Source organism: Amphibalanus amphitrite, unplaced genomic scaffold (assembly GCF_019059575.1).
Source record: "Amphibalanus amphitrite isolate SeventyFive unplaced genomic scaffold, NRLGWU_Aamphi_draft 000273F_arrow, whole genome shotgun sequence".
Lineage (NCBI taxonomy): Eukaryota > Metazoa > Arthropoda > Thecostraca > Balanomorpha > Balanidae > Amphibalanus > Amphibalanus amphitrite.
Genome location: NW_024881768.1, coordinates 367,687 through 380,372, shown reverse-complemented (window position 1 = coordinate 380,372; position 12,686 = coordinate 367,687). Strand labels below are relative to the sequence as shown.

The 12,686-nt window shown below is 51.2% G+C and overlaps 1 protein-coding gene across 1 annotated transcript in view; it reads left to right on the top strand.

The window, feature by feature from the left end:
- The window catches only part of LOC122387099 (irregular chiasm C-roughest protein-like), a 35,978-nt gene extending 30,387 nt beyond the window's left edge, over positions 1 to 5,591 (top strand). Inside the window, exons 10-12 of the mRNA XM_043376947.1 lie at positions 2,580 to 2,705; positions 3,634 to 3,845; positions 4,873 to 5,591. Of these exons, the coding sequence (XP_043232882.1) occupies positions 2,580 to 2,705; positions 3,634 to 3,845; positions 4,873 to 5,133 (599 nt within the window). The 3' untranslated portion in view covers positions 5,134 to 5,591. The remainder of the gene's footprint in view (positions 1 to 2,579; positions 2,706 to 3,633; positions 3,846 to 4,872) is intronic.
- The last annotated feature ends 7,095 nt before the right edge of the window (positions 5,592 to 12,686 follow it).

Here is a 12,686-nt window from a genome sequence, read left to right as displayed (position 1 = left end):
ATGAAGCCAGGCTGGGCCTAGGACGACCACTGGCACGGGCGGCGAGTCTCCGGAATCCAGCCTGCTCTGTGGTAGTTTTGGCTCCGACTGGTTCTGCTCCGCACTCTACCCACAACTCCCCGCTTCCCCTCTGCCTGGACAGCAACGATCGAATCTCAGTTGTAGACCAGGATACTGCTTTCCTATTTCACTGACATGGACCATTTGAACGAATTATGCTGAGAAGCGCAAAAGAAAACGATGTCCTCTTAGCGGGCTCTCGTAAGCACATTTCTTCGAACATTTTTTAGTGTTGTCATTTGAGATGCAACATAATATTTTGCGTAACAATCTGTTTTCCCTGGCAAGCTTATGTTGTTTCCAGCCTCCAGGGATGAGGAGCCGTGGAAATTTCAGACGGCTCCGGCTCCGGCTCCGAGTAAAATGGTCCGGCTCTGGCGGCTCCGGCTCCGGCTCCGGCTCCTGTACTCAGTACATCCTCTATACAATTAAATACGGCTGGAAGAAAAAAGACGAATGTAGGTATTGGTTAACGTTGCTTCTGTACCTACTTGCATAACAAGGCTATTTTGAATACCAAATGTTTTACTGCCTTGTACTGTCAAACCGAACTAGGTCAATAATTTTTTTCCTCTTAAAAAAAGGAGCCGGAGTCGCCGCCTTTTCTGACGGCTCCGGCTCCGGCTCCGGCTCTGGGCTTTATTGTTTCACGGCTCCGGCTCCGGCTCCGGACGAAATATGTCGGCTTCGGCGGCTCCGGCTCCGGCTCCGCACCCCTGGTTGTTTCCCTTTCACTCAATTTATTCACCGATTAGGATCCAGCGGTGATTTTATTCACCCTTCCTCCCCTCACGTCAGGCCTTCCCGGCTCCATACCGCCCTCCTGGGTCTCTCCCTCCCGACAGAGAGTTCCTTCCCGGGGGCGGCCGGTCCGGTTTGTTTGTTTGCTGCCGGTTTATTTATCGCCAGACATCAGTCAGATCGTACCATTAGCGTCACCTACCCAGTCAGATTAGGCCCAGCCCGGAAATAAAAGAGCACCGTCTCGCGGGCACGTGACGGCGCCTGGGGTGGAAACAAAACTAACCACTCCGGCGACGCGTCCCGTGTCGCAAGAAAGGGGAGAGAAATGAAGATGCTGCACAGAAACGCAAGCGGAGGAAGTGGTTGCAGCTGGATGAGAAAGGCCAAGTTGAATGTACCTAGTTATTTTAAGGAAAGGCACGGGTTTGTACCTGTATGCTCAGTGAAAAACAAAAACAAACAAACATTGAATTGCATCGACATTGATAAGCTAAATGCGTGAACAGAAATTTCGAAATTCCAATTCGCGCTATAGGTTCCGCTTTTCTAGGAACGGAGGAAGTTAAGTCAAAACTCAAAAGTAACACAGTCTAAATTCTCTTGTCCTCGCGTTCATATCTGTGGACTGGACTGCGATCCCTGACTTTTCCCCGATATTAGCGGCAGCGTAGCTTATCCACCGGGCGTCTCTCCCAGGAGCCGATTTCCGCCTGTTGTTCCCTATTACGCCACCACCGGCGCCGTGCGCCTCGCGCCCCATCGCCTCCCCGTCTGCTGGTGACACTCCCTCACTGACGCCATGGGCCGGGACGGACAGATCCATTAACAGCATTCCTTCTACGCTGACGCCCCGGGTGGCCACCCGTGCCGTTCACGTGGCGCGAGCCGAACACGCGCCGTCAGTGCCACGTGTGCGAGAGGTCGTGGCGTGAACCCGTGTACGCGTCCGATGCTTTGGTGCTTGGTATATATGGTGTCTCGGTTCCTGATGGTGTCTAAAATCTAAATGACGCTTGACAGTGCCACTTCCCGATGGCGATGGGCCTGAGACTCTATTTGTAGATTCCATCTCCGCCTGTCGAGGCGACTCGCCCCTGGGTTTCTCCACCTGTACCCAGCTGTAGGCTGAAATGGGCTTTCATGACGACCCCGAACCCACGGGTGCGCGCGACGCAGGACAGCAGCGATGCAAGCTGACGTCTGACTCGTGGAAGGGTAGGGAGTTGGAGTGTTTGAGTAGGGGTGACAGCGGGGCTGTTTGTGTGTTCAATATGGAAGTTGGGTGGCTTTGTGTGCGCGACGAGCTAGCATATTTGCCCCTGACTGACAGGGAGGAAGACTGAATAAAATCAGAGATTTACGTCAATGGTACGGGGCCGTGAAAGACATCCTGCAATAAGCCGGTGTCGTGACATTTTGTCTTATCTGACAAGGCATACCAGTTTCATTGCTGCCAACAATCTACAGCTCAATCTTCTCGACTGCCAAAGATAATACGGCATCGTTTTTACCCATCCACCATCACGAACTAAGCCAATAGCCTTTCTTTGGTATTGTCCATCGCAATCATGAAATGAATCATAGAAAATCAGAATATCTACTTTGATATGAAAGAAGTGAAAGGCTAAACTCCATCAGCTGACTCTATCCCCTGGTCCTGTTTCTTTTGTTGCCTGTTACGACGCATCAACTGTATCGATGCATGCAGGTATTACGCCTGTATCGACGACGAGGCTAGCCATACCTGAGGCTGACAGCACCGCGTTTCTCCTCAGGAGCGCTGCCTCTGCTCATCATCCTAATTATCGTCATCGGCGGCATCGTGGTGCTGACGGCCGTCATTCTCGTCGTCATCATGTGTCAGCGTCATCATCGGCGGGCCAAGGAGAAGCCCACTGCAGGTGAGCGAGAGAGAGAGAGAGAGAGAGAGAGAGAGAGAGAGAGAGAGAGAGAGAGAGAGAGAGAGAGAGAGAGAGAGAGAGAGAGAGAGAGAGAGAGAGAGAGAGAGAGAGAGGGGAAGGGGAGTGGGAAAGATGGGAAGTGAGGAAAAAGAAGGTAGCGAGTGGGGGAGAGAGGAAGTGGATAATGAGAGGAAAAGGGAGGGAGAAAGGAAGGAAGAAAACTCTTCAGATAAATCATTTCAGATAATCACTTCAGATAATAGTTAAAGATGATATGCCAGCTTTACCAGAACAAAAGTCGACAAATGTCAATAAAGACTAGAAAATAGATTTAAGTCATATGATAAGCCGTCTGTAGTGAGTACGGTTTTCCTGTGTCTGCGTCTATTTGGACGAAAAGTCATATCGGAGAGAAATGGTCCGGACAGCGACGAACCTCAAGAGCCGGTCGCTTTGGACAGGGCCTGAGAAATGTCCCGACTTCGTAGGACACTACTTTAGGCCGGGAGAGCACCCATGAAGTGCCCCTCATCGAGCCATATTTTGTTGCTGATATGTGGGCTTGAGCCTATAAAGATATCTTGAGTGGTCTGATGCTGATACTTTGAGGAAAAAACAGGATAGGTTTGGGTTGTTTGTGCTCTTCCCCCAAACACTGCTTTCATAGATAGCGTCTACGGATTTTACTTATTCGCTCTCCAACCTCCATAAACAAGTGCGATGTAAACAAGGTGTAACTTTGTAGTTCAAAAGCTCTAAGCTGTGTAAAAATGTACCGTTTCGATCAAACCATTACCCGAATGCTTGGTCCTGGTGTATACCACATGATCCAACATCTTCCATATCGATTACCCAATATTCACCAAACCCTTTCCATGCCATGCCAGGTCAGGTCAGCCCTTTCACCACCATCTCCCTCGCTCCACAGAAGAGGTGGCCCGGGACAAGCTGGGCCGGGACTCGGAGCCCAACTCGTCCGGCTCGGACCTCAAGGTGGAGATCCGCACCACCTCGTCCGGCTCGGGTCACGTGATCACTGATCGGTGGGATGGCGCGCACGAGCCGCCGCCCTCGCACGTGCGCATGGCGGGAGTGGGCGAGGAGGCGCCCGCCGACAACGGCTTCCCGCCATTTGTCAAGGTCAGTTGCTGCAGGGATACGGGATGGGACTTCTTTTAACACAGAAAGGGTAGCGACAGTTCATAGAACTTTGTATAGACACTCGTAGACCTCGGTATAGAGAGGTCTATGGACAGATATATCAGAATTTTGTCATGAAGTCATTTGTCGTCGTGAAAAAGTGTAATGCAAAATTCCGAATTCGACTTTCGTTGTCTTTTCAAAGAGCCGTCGCTTTTTTCGCGTGTGGTCTCAGGATTCCGGTATGAAACTCATTGCAGGTGACATCTGATTACCTTCAGACATTAACTAAATGAAAGAAAGAAACGCTAGCTCGAATAGAGGCTGCACAGAGAACCAGATTATGATGAATAGTCGTGGGAGAATGGAGGTTGCACCTTCATCCCCGCAGGCCAGTCGAGATGATTCAGTACCGAGGCCGCCCGGGCCACTGCAAATCACCCTCTCTGCAACTCTGTTTAATGCAGAGCCGACTCTGATTTTTGTGACTTGCGTGTACTGAGTAGTTTTGCGTTCTCGACGAACAATGTTCGGCGACTTTAATGGTATTTTTTACGCGCGTGCGTTTACGCAGCGCGGTCCATTACGCAGCAGTCACGAAAACAGGCCGATACCTGGGAAACATGCCTGCCGCTTAATGAGCAGCCGGCACGCACCTCTAATTTTGTCGAGTGTTGCGTATTTGTACAGGCGCAGACAAACAGGCGACGCGCCCGACCTCGGCGATCCGATCGATGACCTTGCAAATGAAGGGGTGCTGCGAACAGCGAAACGTACCCGCTGTCCCCGTGGACTGAACACTTGTTTTCACAAACAATCTATTAGTCACTGTTTGAATGAAACGCTGATTTGTTTGTGGTATCCTACCCTAGAGTATGAGTCGTAGCGTCCAGCCAATACAAGCTGCTGGGTTTTTGCTCATAATTATGCTTACAAAAGATTTCAAGTTGTGGACAAAGTGAACACTCCGATCACAGAGATGAAAGGATACGTTGTGTTGCTAACACCCCCTCCTGTCGTTCCGCAGGAGGCCCCGTCCCCGGTCACCAGCGGCGGAGGCGTGGCGGCGTACCCGTGCTACGACCAGCACGGCTACGTCCGACCGCCCAGTGGCGGGCTGAGGGCGTTCTACACGAGCTCGCCGAGCACGCCGGCCGAGTACGCCCCGACCACGTCCGCGCTGAGCGACTACGGCCGCTACGGCGGCTACGGCGAGTACGGTGCGGCGGCCGGCCAGTACGTGGTGGACAGTCAGCTAAAGCCCGGCACACTAGCCACCCACGTGTGACCCTCGCCCGGCCGGCCCGGCCGCTGGCTCGTGTAGCTCCGGGGCACGGCCGGCGCCCCGCGGGCGCCGGGGGCGCAGGGGCGTCCGGGCGCGGCCGACCGGCACTGGCGGGCGCCCTCACCTTCCCCCGAAGAACGGTGTGTGCCAAAGAGGGGTGCCGCGCAGATGAAGCGGCTTAGAGTGCCGAACAGAACTGCCAGAGTTGTTAGTGACGTGCCGAACTTTGCGAGAGTGTGCGTGCTTTGTTCGTTTTTGTTGAGAGTGGACAAAGAAAAGATACGGATATGTAGTGCGCGGACATTACGTGTGTGTATATGACTATGTTTTAGGTGGTCAACTGCGCGAATCATCACATGGAGCAATGGTGAAGTGTTTTGTCACTGTGTCGATGTTTTCTACTCTAGTTCGATGTATTGCGACTGTGATAATTTGTAAATAAAGATGCTATGACCTGTGAATGGGGTGTGGTTTGGAAATCCCTAGCGCCTGAATAAGACCATGGACCTTTTATCAAGAACTTGGAAGATCTGAAGTCCAGCAATCAATTCGTAGTAAGGGAATGTCGGACTCTCCTCAAACCTTATGGGTAAAACTTTGATTTCTTTGTGAAATTCATAAGAACCAATCACATTTGTAATGCCTCATATAAAAACGGTTGCTGACTAACTTGCAATATAAGCCACTTGCATCTGGTTTTGGGAATAGATTGTGAATAATGAATCACAATTTCATTTTGCTGGATTCAGTTAACAGATGACAAATCGCTTCTAATCAGGACAACACACAGACCGATCCAAATATGCACTCCGGACGAACTTACCTGCCATACACAATCAGGACAATCCATCATTGAAGAGCCTCACTCACTAAATGACACACAATCGATTCAGGAGTAGATAAATGATGTCTACGAAATTCAGCCTTATATCGATCGACATGCAATGACTGGTCCTTTCGTATTCTAGCATGCAACACCACTGGTTCTAGGAACTGACTGGATAATTTTATGTCAGCTCGTGCTCACTGTCCACTGAATACATCGCGTGTTCTCTCCGGCCGCTGTCACATTACAAAGTCCAACCGGACACTGCTACCAGCAAGTGCGCTTATTTTCCTCGGCCCGTCTCCGTCAGGGAGCGCTTCGCGTGCGGCTCGTGCTGCTCGCTGGACCGTAGCCTGGCCGACCGGACCAGGACCTGTTGAGTCGCACTGATGTCTCGGCAAAAAGAATGAGCCGTAAATGCCGTCCGAATCTGACAGACATCAGCAGCTGAGATTGAGCCCGCGGCGGCGGCGGCGGTGGCGACGCTGGAGCAGTGTGGTTCTCGGAGCAGCGCGTCCGCTCGTGCTGGAGGGATTAGCTCTGACTTGACTGCGCTTGTCACTGCTCTAGTATTTATCAGGGTAGACTAAAGACGCCAAAGATGACATGGCGGTCGCGATACATGAAATTATAACGGTTTGCAGGGTGATTTAATCGCCTGTGCTGTCAACGGAAGTGAAACAAGGCAGGTGCAAATTGAGCACAGCTTTTTAGAGATACGAGTATATGGTTGCTCACTTCAAGTCCGTTTCATTCTTTTTATATTGTAATCGAAACGTCAGAGGCCATGGTGGACCGTAGCACAATCACGCTGTCGCGTTTGTTCAGTTCTTTTTCGTAAATTTCAAACCAAGGTTCAGTTGTTCTGAAATGTGCGATCTTCTGTTCTTCAAAGAACGGTTTTAGCATGATCGAGGCGACTTCGATTCGAGACGGGTCTCTTAGTATTGGCGCCACGACTCTTGTAAAGTGAAACTGCACAATTGGGTTTGACCTTTCCGCCGTGATTTAGACGACCGCCGGTTACCGCCAGACGCTGCTCATAGCCGCAGATCGACCAATTGGCCCGGGTTTACGGTTCCCGGCCGATCTGCAGCAATTAAAGTCACCTGTACTTACGGTCGGTGTCGAGCAGCCCTGGTCGATAGAGGCCCAAAATCCGGAATGGACTGAAACAGACTTGTAGACGTTTCCGAAGGGCTTAAAGGTGATCTTTTATAACAAGTCCCGAGACATAGTTATAACTTCAAAGTCAAAAGTTTCTAAACCATGCTTACATTTTTGTAACTTAATTCAGAACATTTTGGAAGGACCTGCATATTAAATACGTTACTGGGTTTCCTCTACCCAACTGCATTTTAATTTTGCATGCGATTTAGAAAATTGTATTTATATAACAAATATTTCATTTGTCAGTGAACACCATGTATGCGACCGTGTAGGGCTCACTAATGCAATTTAGCAATCGTGTAGCGCTCTATAATCATTACGCTACATTATTAAGGTTTCGCTCTGGCACTGCCTCTGTTGCAAAGTGCACTTTGGTCAGCAGCCCATCGCCAGTCGTGTGGGTGTCTGGAATGTGGCTCTGCGGCGCTGCGGCTGACAAAATATATACCTTGGCCGGTGAGCCGGTCGCTGGGCAATCAGCGGCCCTGATATATGCGCTGCAGTTGGAGCCCATGCACCTGCCGCAGTGCTGGCCGGCGCCGGTGGTGACGGGTGTGACCGTGCTCTTGCACGGATGACTGAGCACGCCGGGGTCGGTCGTAGAGGAGTTAAAGGGCAGCGTCAAAGAAAGGACGCCGTGGTGCTGAAAGTAGTACTGAAGGTAGCGATGTAAGGTTAGTGGTTGTGGTAATACATAGGTGATGTGTTAAGTGGTAGCAGAGAAGGTATTGTAACGATCAACGCCTGCTTAGATGGCCTAACTAAGTTCGTACAACCATGGAAATAAAGTCCCGTTATCTATTTATTCGTCATCATACACAGATTGTGCCAGCTTTCTTCAGCCAATTGCTGTGCGGCATACTGAGAAGCTTATGCAGATGGCTCAACATTGGCACAATTCACTCTTCTGAAAATCATTCTCATACCGTTCTGTTCTGCATCTGTCATGAATAATAGTGAACACAGTCTAGGCATACCTAATAACTTATTCCTGCATCTCCACTACCGAATCCACTGCCTTTACTTAGCACTACTATTTCGCTATTTTCTCTCTCTCTCTCTCTCTCTCTCTCTCTCTCTCTCTCTCTCCTCTCTCTCTCTCTCTCTCTCTCTCTCTCTCTCTCTCTCTCTCTCTCTCTCTCTCTCTCTCTCTCTCTCTCTCTCTCCTCTCTCTCTCTCTCTCTGTCTCTCTCTCTCTTTCTCTCTCTCTCTCTCTCTCTCTCTTTCTCTTTCTCTTCTCTCTCTCCTCTCTCTTTTCACGTCTCGCTGACGAAGTATGACCATCTTCAATCAGCCGCATCACCTAATTGTTGTTCAGATCCCGGCCTAGATATCATTGTTTTCTCCCCTAAACGAATGTCCGTTTCCACAGAGGAGCGACAAAGGTCTGTGAAAAGCGTGGGACGCCCCGTTAGTCGTGTTAACCGTCGCCCGGCCATCGGTGCCACACAACAAACCACCGAACAATGCCAGAGGACCCGGCGCCACGCAGGATAAATGACTCGACGCGATGTCGGACGGAAAAGGAGCCAGACGGGAGCAGATGAGATCGACTCGGGACGGAGGTGGGAGGGGAGAGGAACGGAGCGAGGCGGGGGAAAAGGGCGATTAGTCGAGGGAGGTGAGAATGAGGCGAAGTAGTGACTAAAGAAGAGGCGATATAAAATGATGTAAAAGATGATGCAGGATATTTGTTGATGGTTGCAGACAGACAGACACGGATATTTACTTTTGACGGGAAGAAGACGGAGTGGAAGTAAAACAGAGTCGAAATGGAGGGATACAGAGCGGGATGGAATTACGAGTAGAAGGCAGAACGACGATTAAACGGAGACGAAACAGAGGCGGAACGGAGACGGAACGGAGACCAAATGGATGGAGACTAGTTGGAGAGGGAAGGAGACGGGACAAATGTTGAACGGAGAGAGACCAAACGGAAGGAGAATGAGACGGGAAGAAGCCAAATCTGAAGCGGATAAACGGATCTGACACAACCGAAGACAAATATGGCCGGACGCGCGCACTGCCTCGGGAAACGTGACGGCGATGGGCGCGCTGGCCGGTCATTAGTGGTACGGAGCCCGGATTAATCAGGGAGACGGGATTGGGTCGGAATGATGTCCGCCCGAGGACCGGACCGCGATCGTTAGCGGGCCGGCGGGCAGAGCGAGAGGAGGGAGGAGAGAGGAGCGGAGTTTCACGGTCACCTGCCGACCTCGCCGGACGCGGCGGTCACAGTGCGAACAGATAGGACCACTTGTTTTTGTGGCGTGGTCATTGTGCTCTCTGAGAGGTGCGGACGGAGGCCGAGCGGCGGTCCGGCGCGGTGTCAGATGTCAGCACCGTCCGAGTCAGGTGTCAGCGGCTGCTGTGTCAGGTGTCATCGGGATGACCAGACGGCGCGGCGGTCCGCACACAAAAACTGCCCTCCTCTTCTTGTCTCGCCGCTGCGTACAAAAAGCGCCACCGGCATACATGCGGTTTTTATTGCGGGACATCTATTCTCCGTGTAATTACCGGAGGTCGAGCCGCCGCGATAATCAGAGTTTACGAGCTGCGGCACAACTTCCCCGGCCGGCCCGGGAGCAGTCGGCGCCGCCGCGCTCCCCCGAACGCCGGGTTATTACATCCGCAACGGCCCGCTTTAGTGGCCGATGATATCCATGAAGTGCCGTTTGGAATGTGATGTGGTGAATCGGAGCCGGTCGCCGCGCCGGCCGGGAGGTCTGAGATGGTCCGCCGCCGACCGGCCGGCCGATGGCACTGCCTGATCGGAGCGTTGATACGGTCTGCTCCGCCGGCCGAGGACAAGGAGCAGAGCCGGACGAGGGGCCACCCACCGCCGACCGGCCGCCGAGCAGTGCAGAGCACCAACGAAACCGAACCGGTTTATCTGAACACCGTTCGGCTGAGCTGCCCGTCCCATCCGCCCCACCGCACCCGTCAGTACCGTCCATCCCCCACTCATCAGCTCCCCCCCCCCCTACCGTCTACGGGAGTCCTCCTGGCTCCAGTGACCTCTGAACAAACTCCGGCACTCTGCAGCAGTAGTCGAGACGGCCGTGAAGGTCAGCAGCAGCAGCACTGCGGCCGGGGTGGGCCGGACTACTCCTCGGTCGCCTCCTCGGCCACCACAGCCGCCGGCAGCGGGAGCGGCAGCTCGGCCGTTTGCACCTGCCGTCTGGCGTCACCCCGGTCAAACCGGCCCCAGCGAGAACCGGACCCCGGCCGGGTCGGTCCACGGCGGACTGGTCCGAGCGTGGGACCGCGAGGAGGACCGGCGATGGGTTGGTGGTAAACATACGGTCGAGGCAAAGGGGCTACATTGGTGGGGAGAGAGGGAGAGAGAGAGAGAGAGAGAGAGAGAGAGAGAGAGAGAGAGAGAGAGAGAGAGAGAGAGAGAGAGAGATGGAAAGAGGAAGAGATATAGAGTATGAAGATGTGTTATGTTGAAGTTATTGAATCTCATCTCATTGAATGAATGAGATGATGAAACTTGGAGAGAAAATGGTAGATGAATGCACTGCAGCTAAAGGTGGGATACCGGACATACCACGCCATCAGGCGACCTCGGTGGCAGCTGCAAGGCAAGCTCATTTGCATCGGTCATGATGCCGCTGCTTGTGGCCACTCTCACGTTTTCGTGTGATAAAACAGCTATCCGGACATAACAGGCGGTCTGCTGTCGCTCTTGACATTTGTCAGTCAGTGACAACGTTGCAGATACGAGGGTGTTGTGGGGGCTTACAAGACAATCTGCACATGCGTGATGCTCTGAGTGATGCAGCAGTGGGCGAGTCGTGCATCGTCGCCTATCCATGAACATTTTCAATGACTGATGCCGCGGCACTGCATGAATATGGTAAAAATGTAGGCATGTATGCACATTGTAGGACATGGCCATTGGCCATTCCTGCAAGTCACGGCTGATGGCAGCCTCTCCGGACAGCATTCCATCAATTCATGATCCTATGTTGACCAGAATAGCGAGCATCATAATTTCCAAGCAATTGAAATGTCAAGTTTCTAGCCAAAGTTCATCCACAGAATCTTTTTGTTGCTGTCCGTCACATGAGAACAGAAATAGATTTGCGAAATAATTGCAAAATTACTGTGAAATTTTGCTGAAATGTGCAAAATTTCCGTGGCACGTAGAGCTTATTTGCTATTAAAGATGTCATTTACCATCAACTTTGTCGGCAAACTATGATCAACATAAAATGACTGGGGTGTGGGCTGGCGCCTGTGTGCAGCAAATAAAAAATGTCAAAGCCATTCGCTTATAAAAAATGTCAGAAATTAGTCGAATGACAAATCGATCGGCGGTCGCTCGGACTAACCCACGTATCAAAGTGAGCGTATAATTGCAGCATTCCCTAATCTATTTTGATTTCTTGCGGCAGTCCATGCCAGATGCAACAAATTCTTCCCACATACCCCTGATGAGTTCCCACAAAAGTTGCCCAGTCAGTCTCCCGCCAGTTAGTCTCGATCCGGTGCAACCCCAGGCCTCTCCATGCTGTGAGAATGTGCTCAACTTCCGTCTGTTGCAGGACTGCAGCCAAGAGTTTCGAACTGGTTGTATCTCCAACGTCACCAGTTCGATCAACCCCGGGTCACCAGCAAGCAGGAAGTCGTCAGTCGAGTTAATTATTGGACTTTTGTTGGTGTGCTGAGTAGTGACAGATCTGGAGCTAAACGTTCGTTGCTGTGGCTACTTTATGTCGAAAAGATAGGTAATTGAGAATGATATACTAAGTGTGAGTCACCCACGAACGGAACTACTGAAGACGTTACATAACAAGAAGACATACTTCCATCTCAAAAGCTTCTTGATGTACAAGCTTCTTCAGGAGTTCTTCGTCACTTTTACAGGACGATGCACAAAGTTAGGGTTAGATGAGTGCGCTTTCGGACGTTGTGCAATGTGCAGTTCCCAAGAAGCATTTCTTTCAAAACGCATTAATCACTATACCTCCCAGCTCCAAATATCTAAGTCATCTCAGTTCGATATAATTTGTCTGAATTGAGGGCCACCCTTTCGAGGCCATGCATTGCATAGTGCCTTGTGGCCCTTGTGGTTCGGGATCGGATATGACAACGATTGTTACTTCCACGGTTGACCTTTTACAAGATGGCTTCAGCTCCATGGCACATGACCGGCAGGGCTCCTTAATGTTCACACCTAATTAAAGCCTGTCGGAATAACTGCAATCGATCGGTTAGGTGCTTTGTTTTGTAGTGCTGAAGTGATTTAGGTCAGGTCGGCGTTGCGCCATCTGCAACAGGTTGTGTCGGTGATTGGGTTTCAGAGATATCGCAGCAGCTAATTACCTTCTTCCATTACCTACGATTGCACAGTTGCACTGCATTAATCGATAGGGATCACATGTTGCATGGGAAGTGTAGCGGGTGAATGCATGAGTGGGGCGGCATAATTGTGTGTTGATGTGCTGATTGTGGCGAAAGAATTAAAATGTCGCATATTTTAGCATAGAAAACTGAGCCCGATTACATAAGCCTAACAAATATAGCAACTAGTTAAAGTATATGAGTAAAC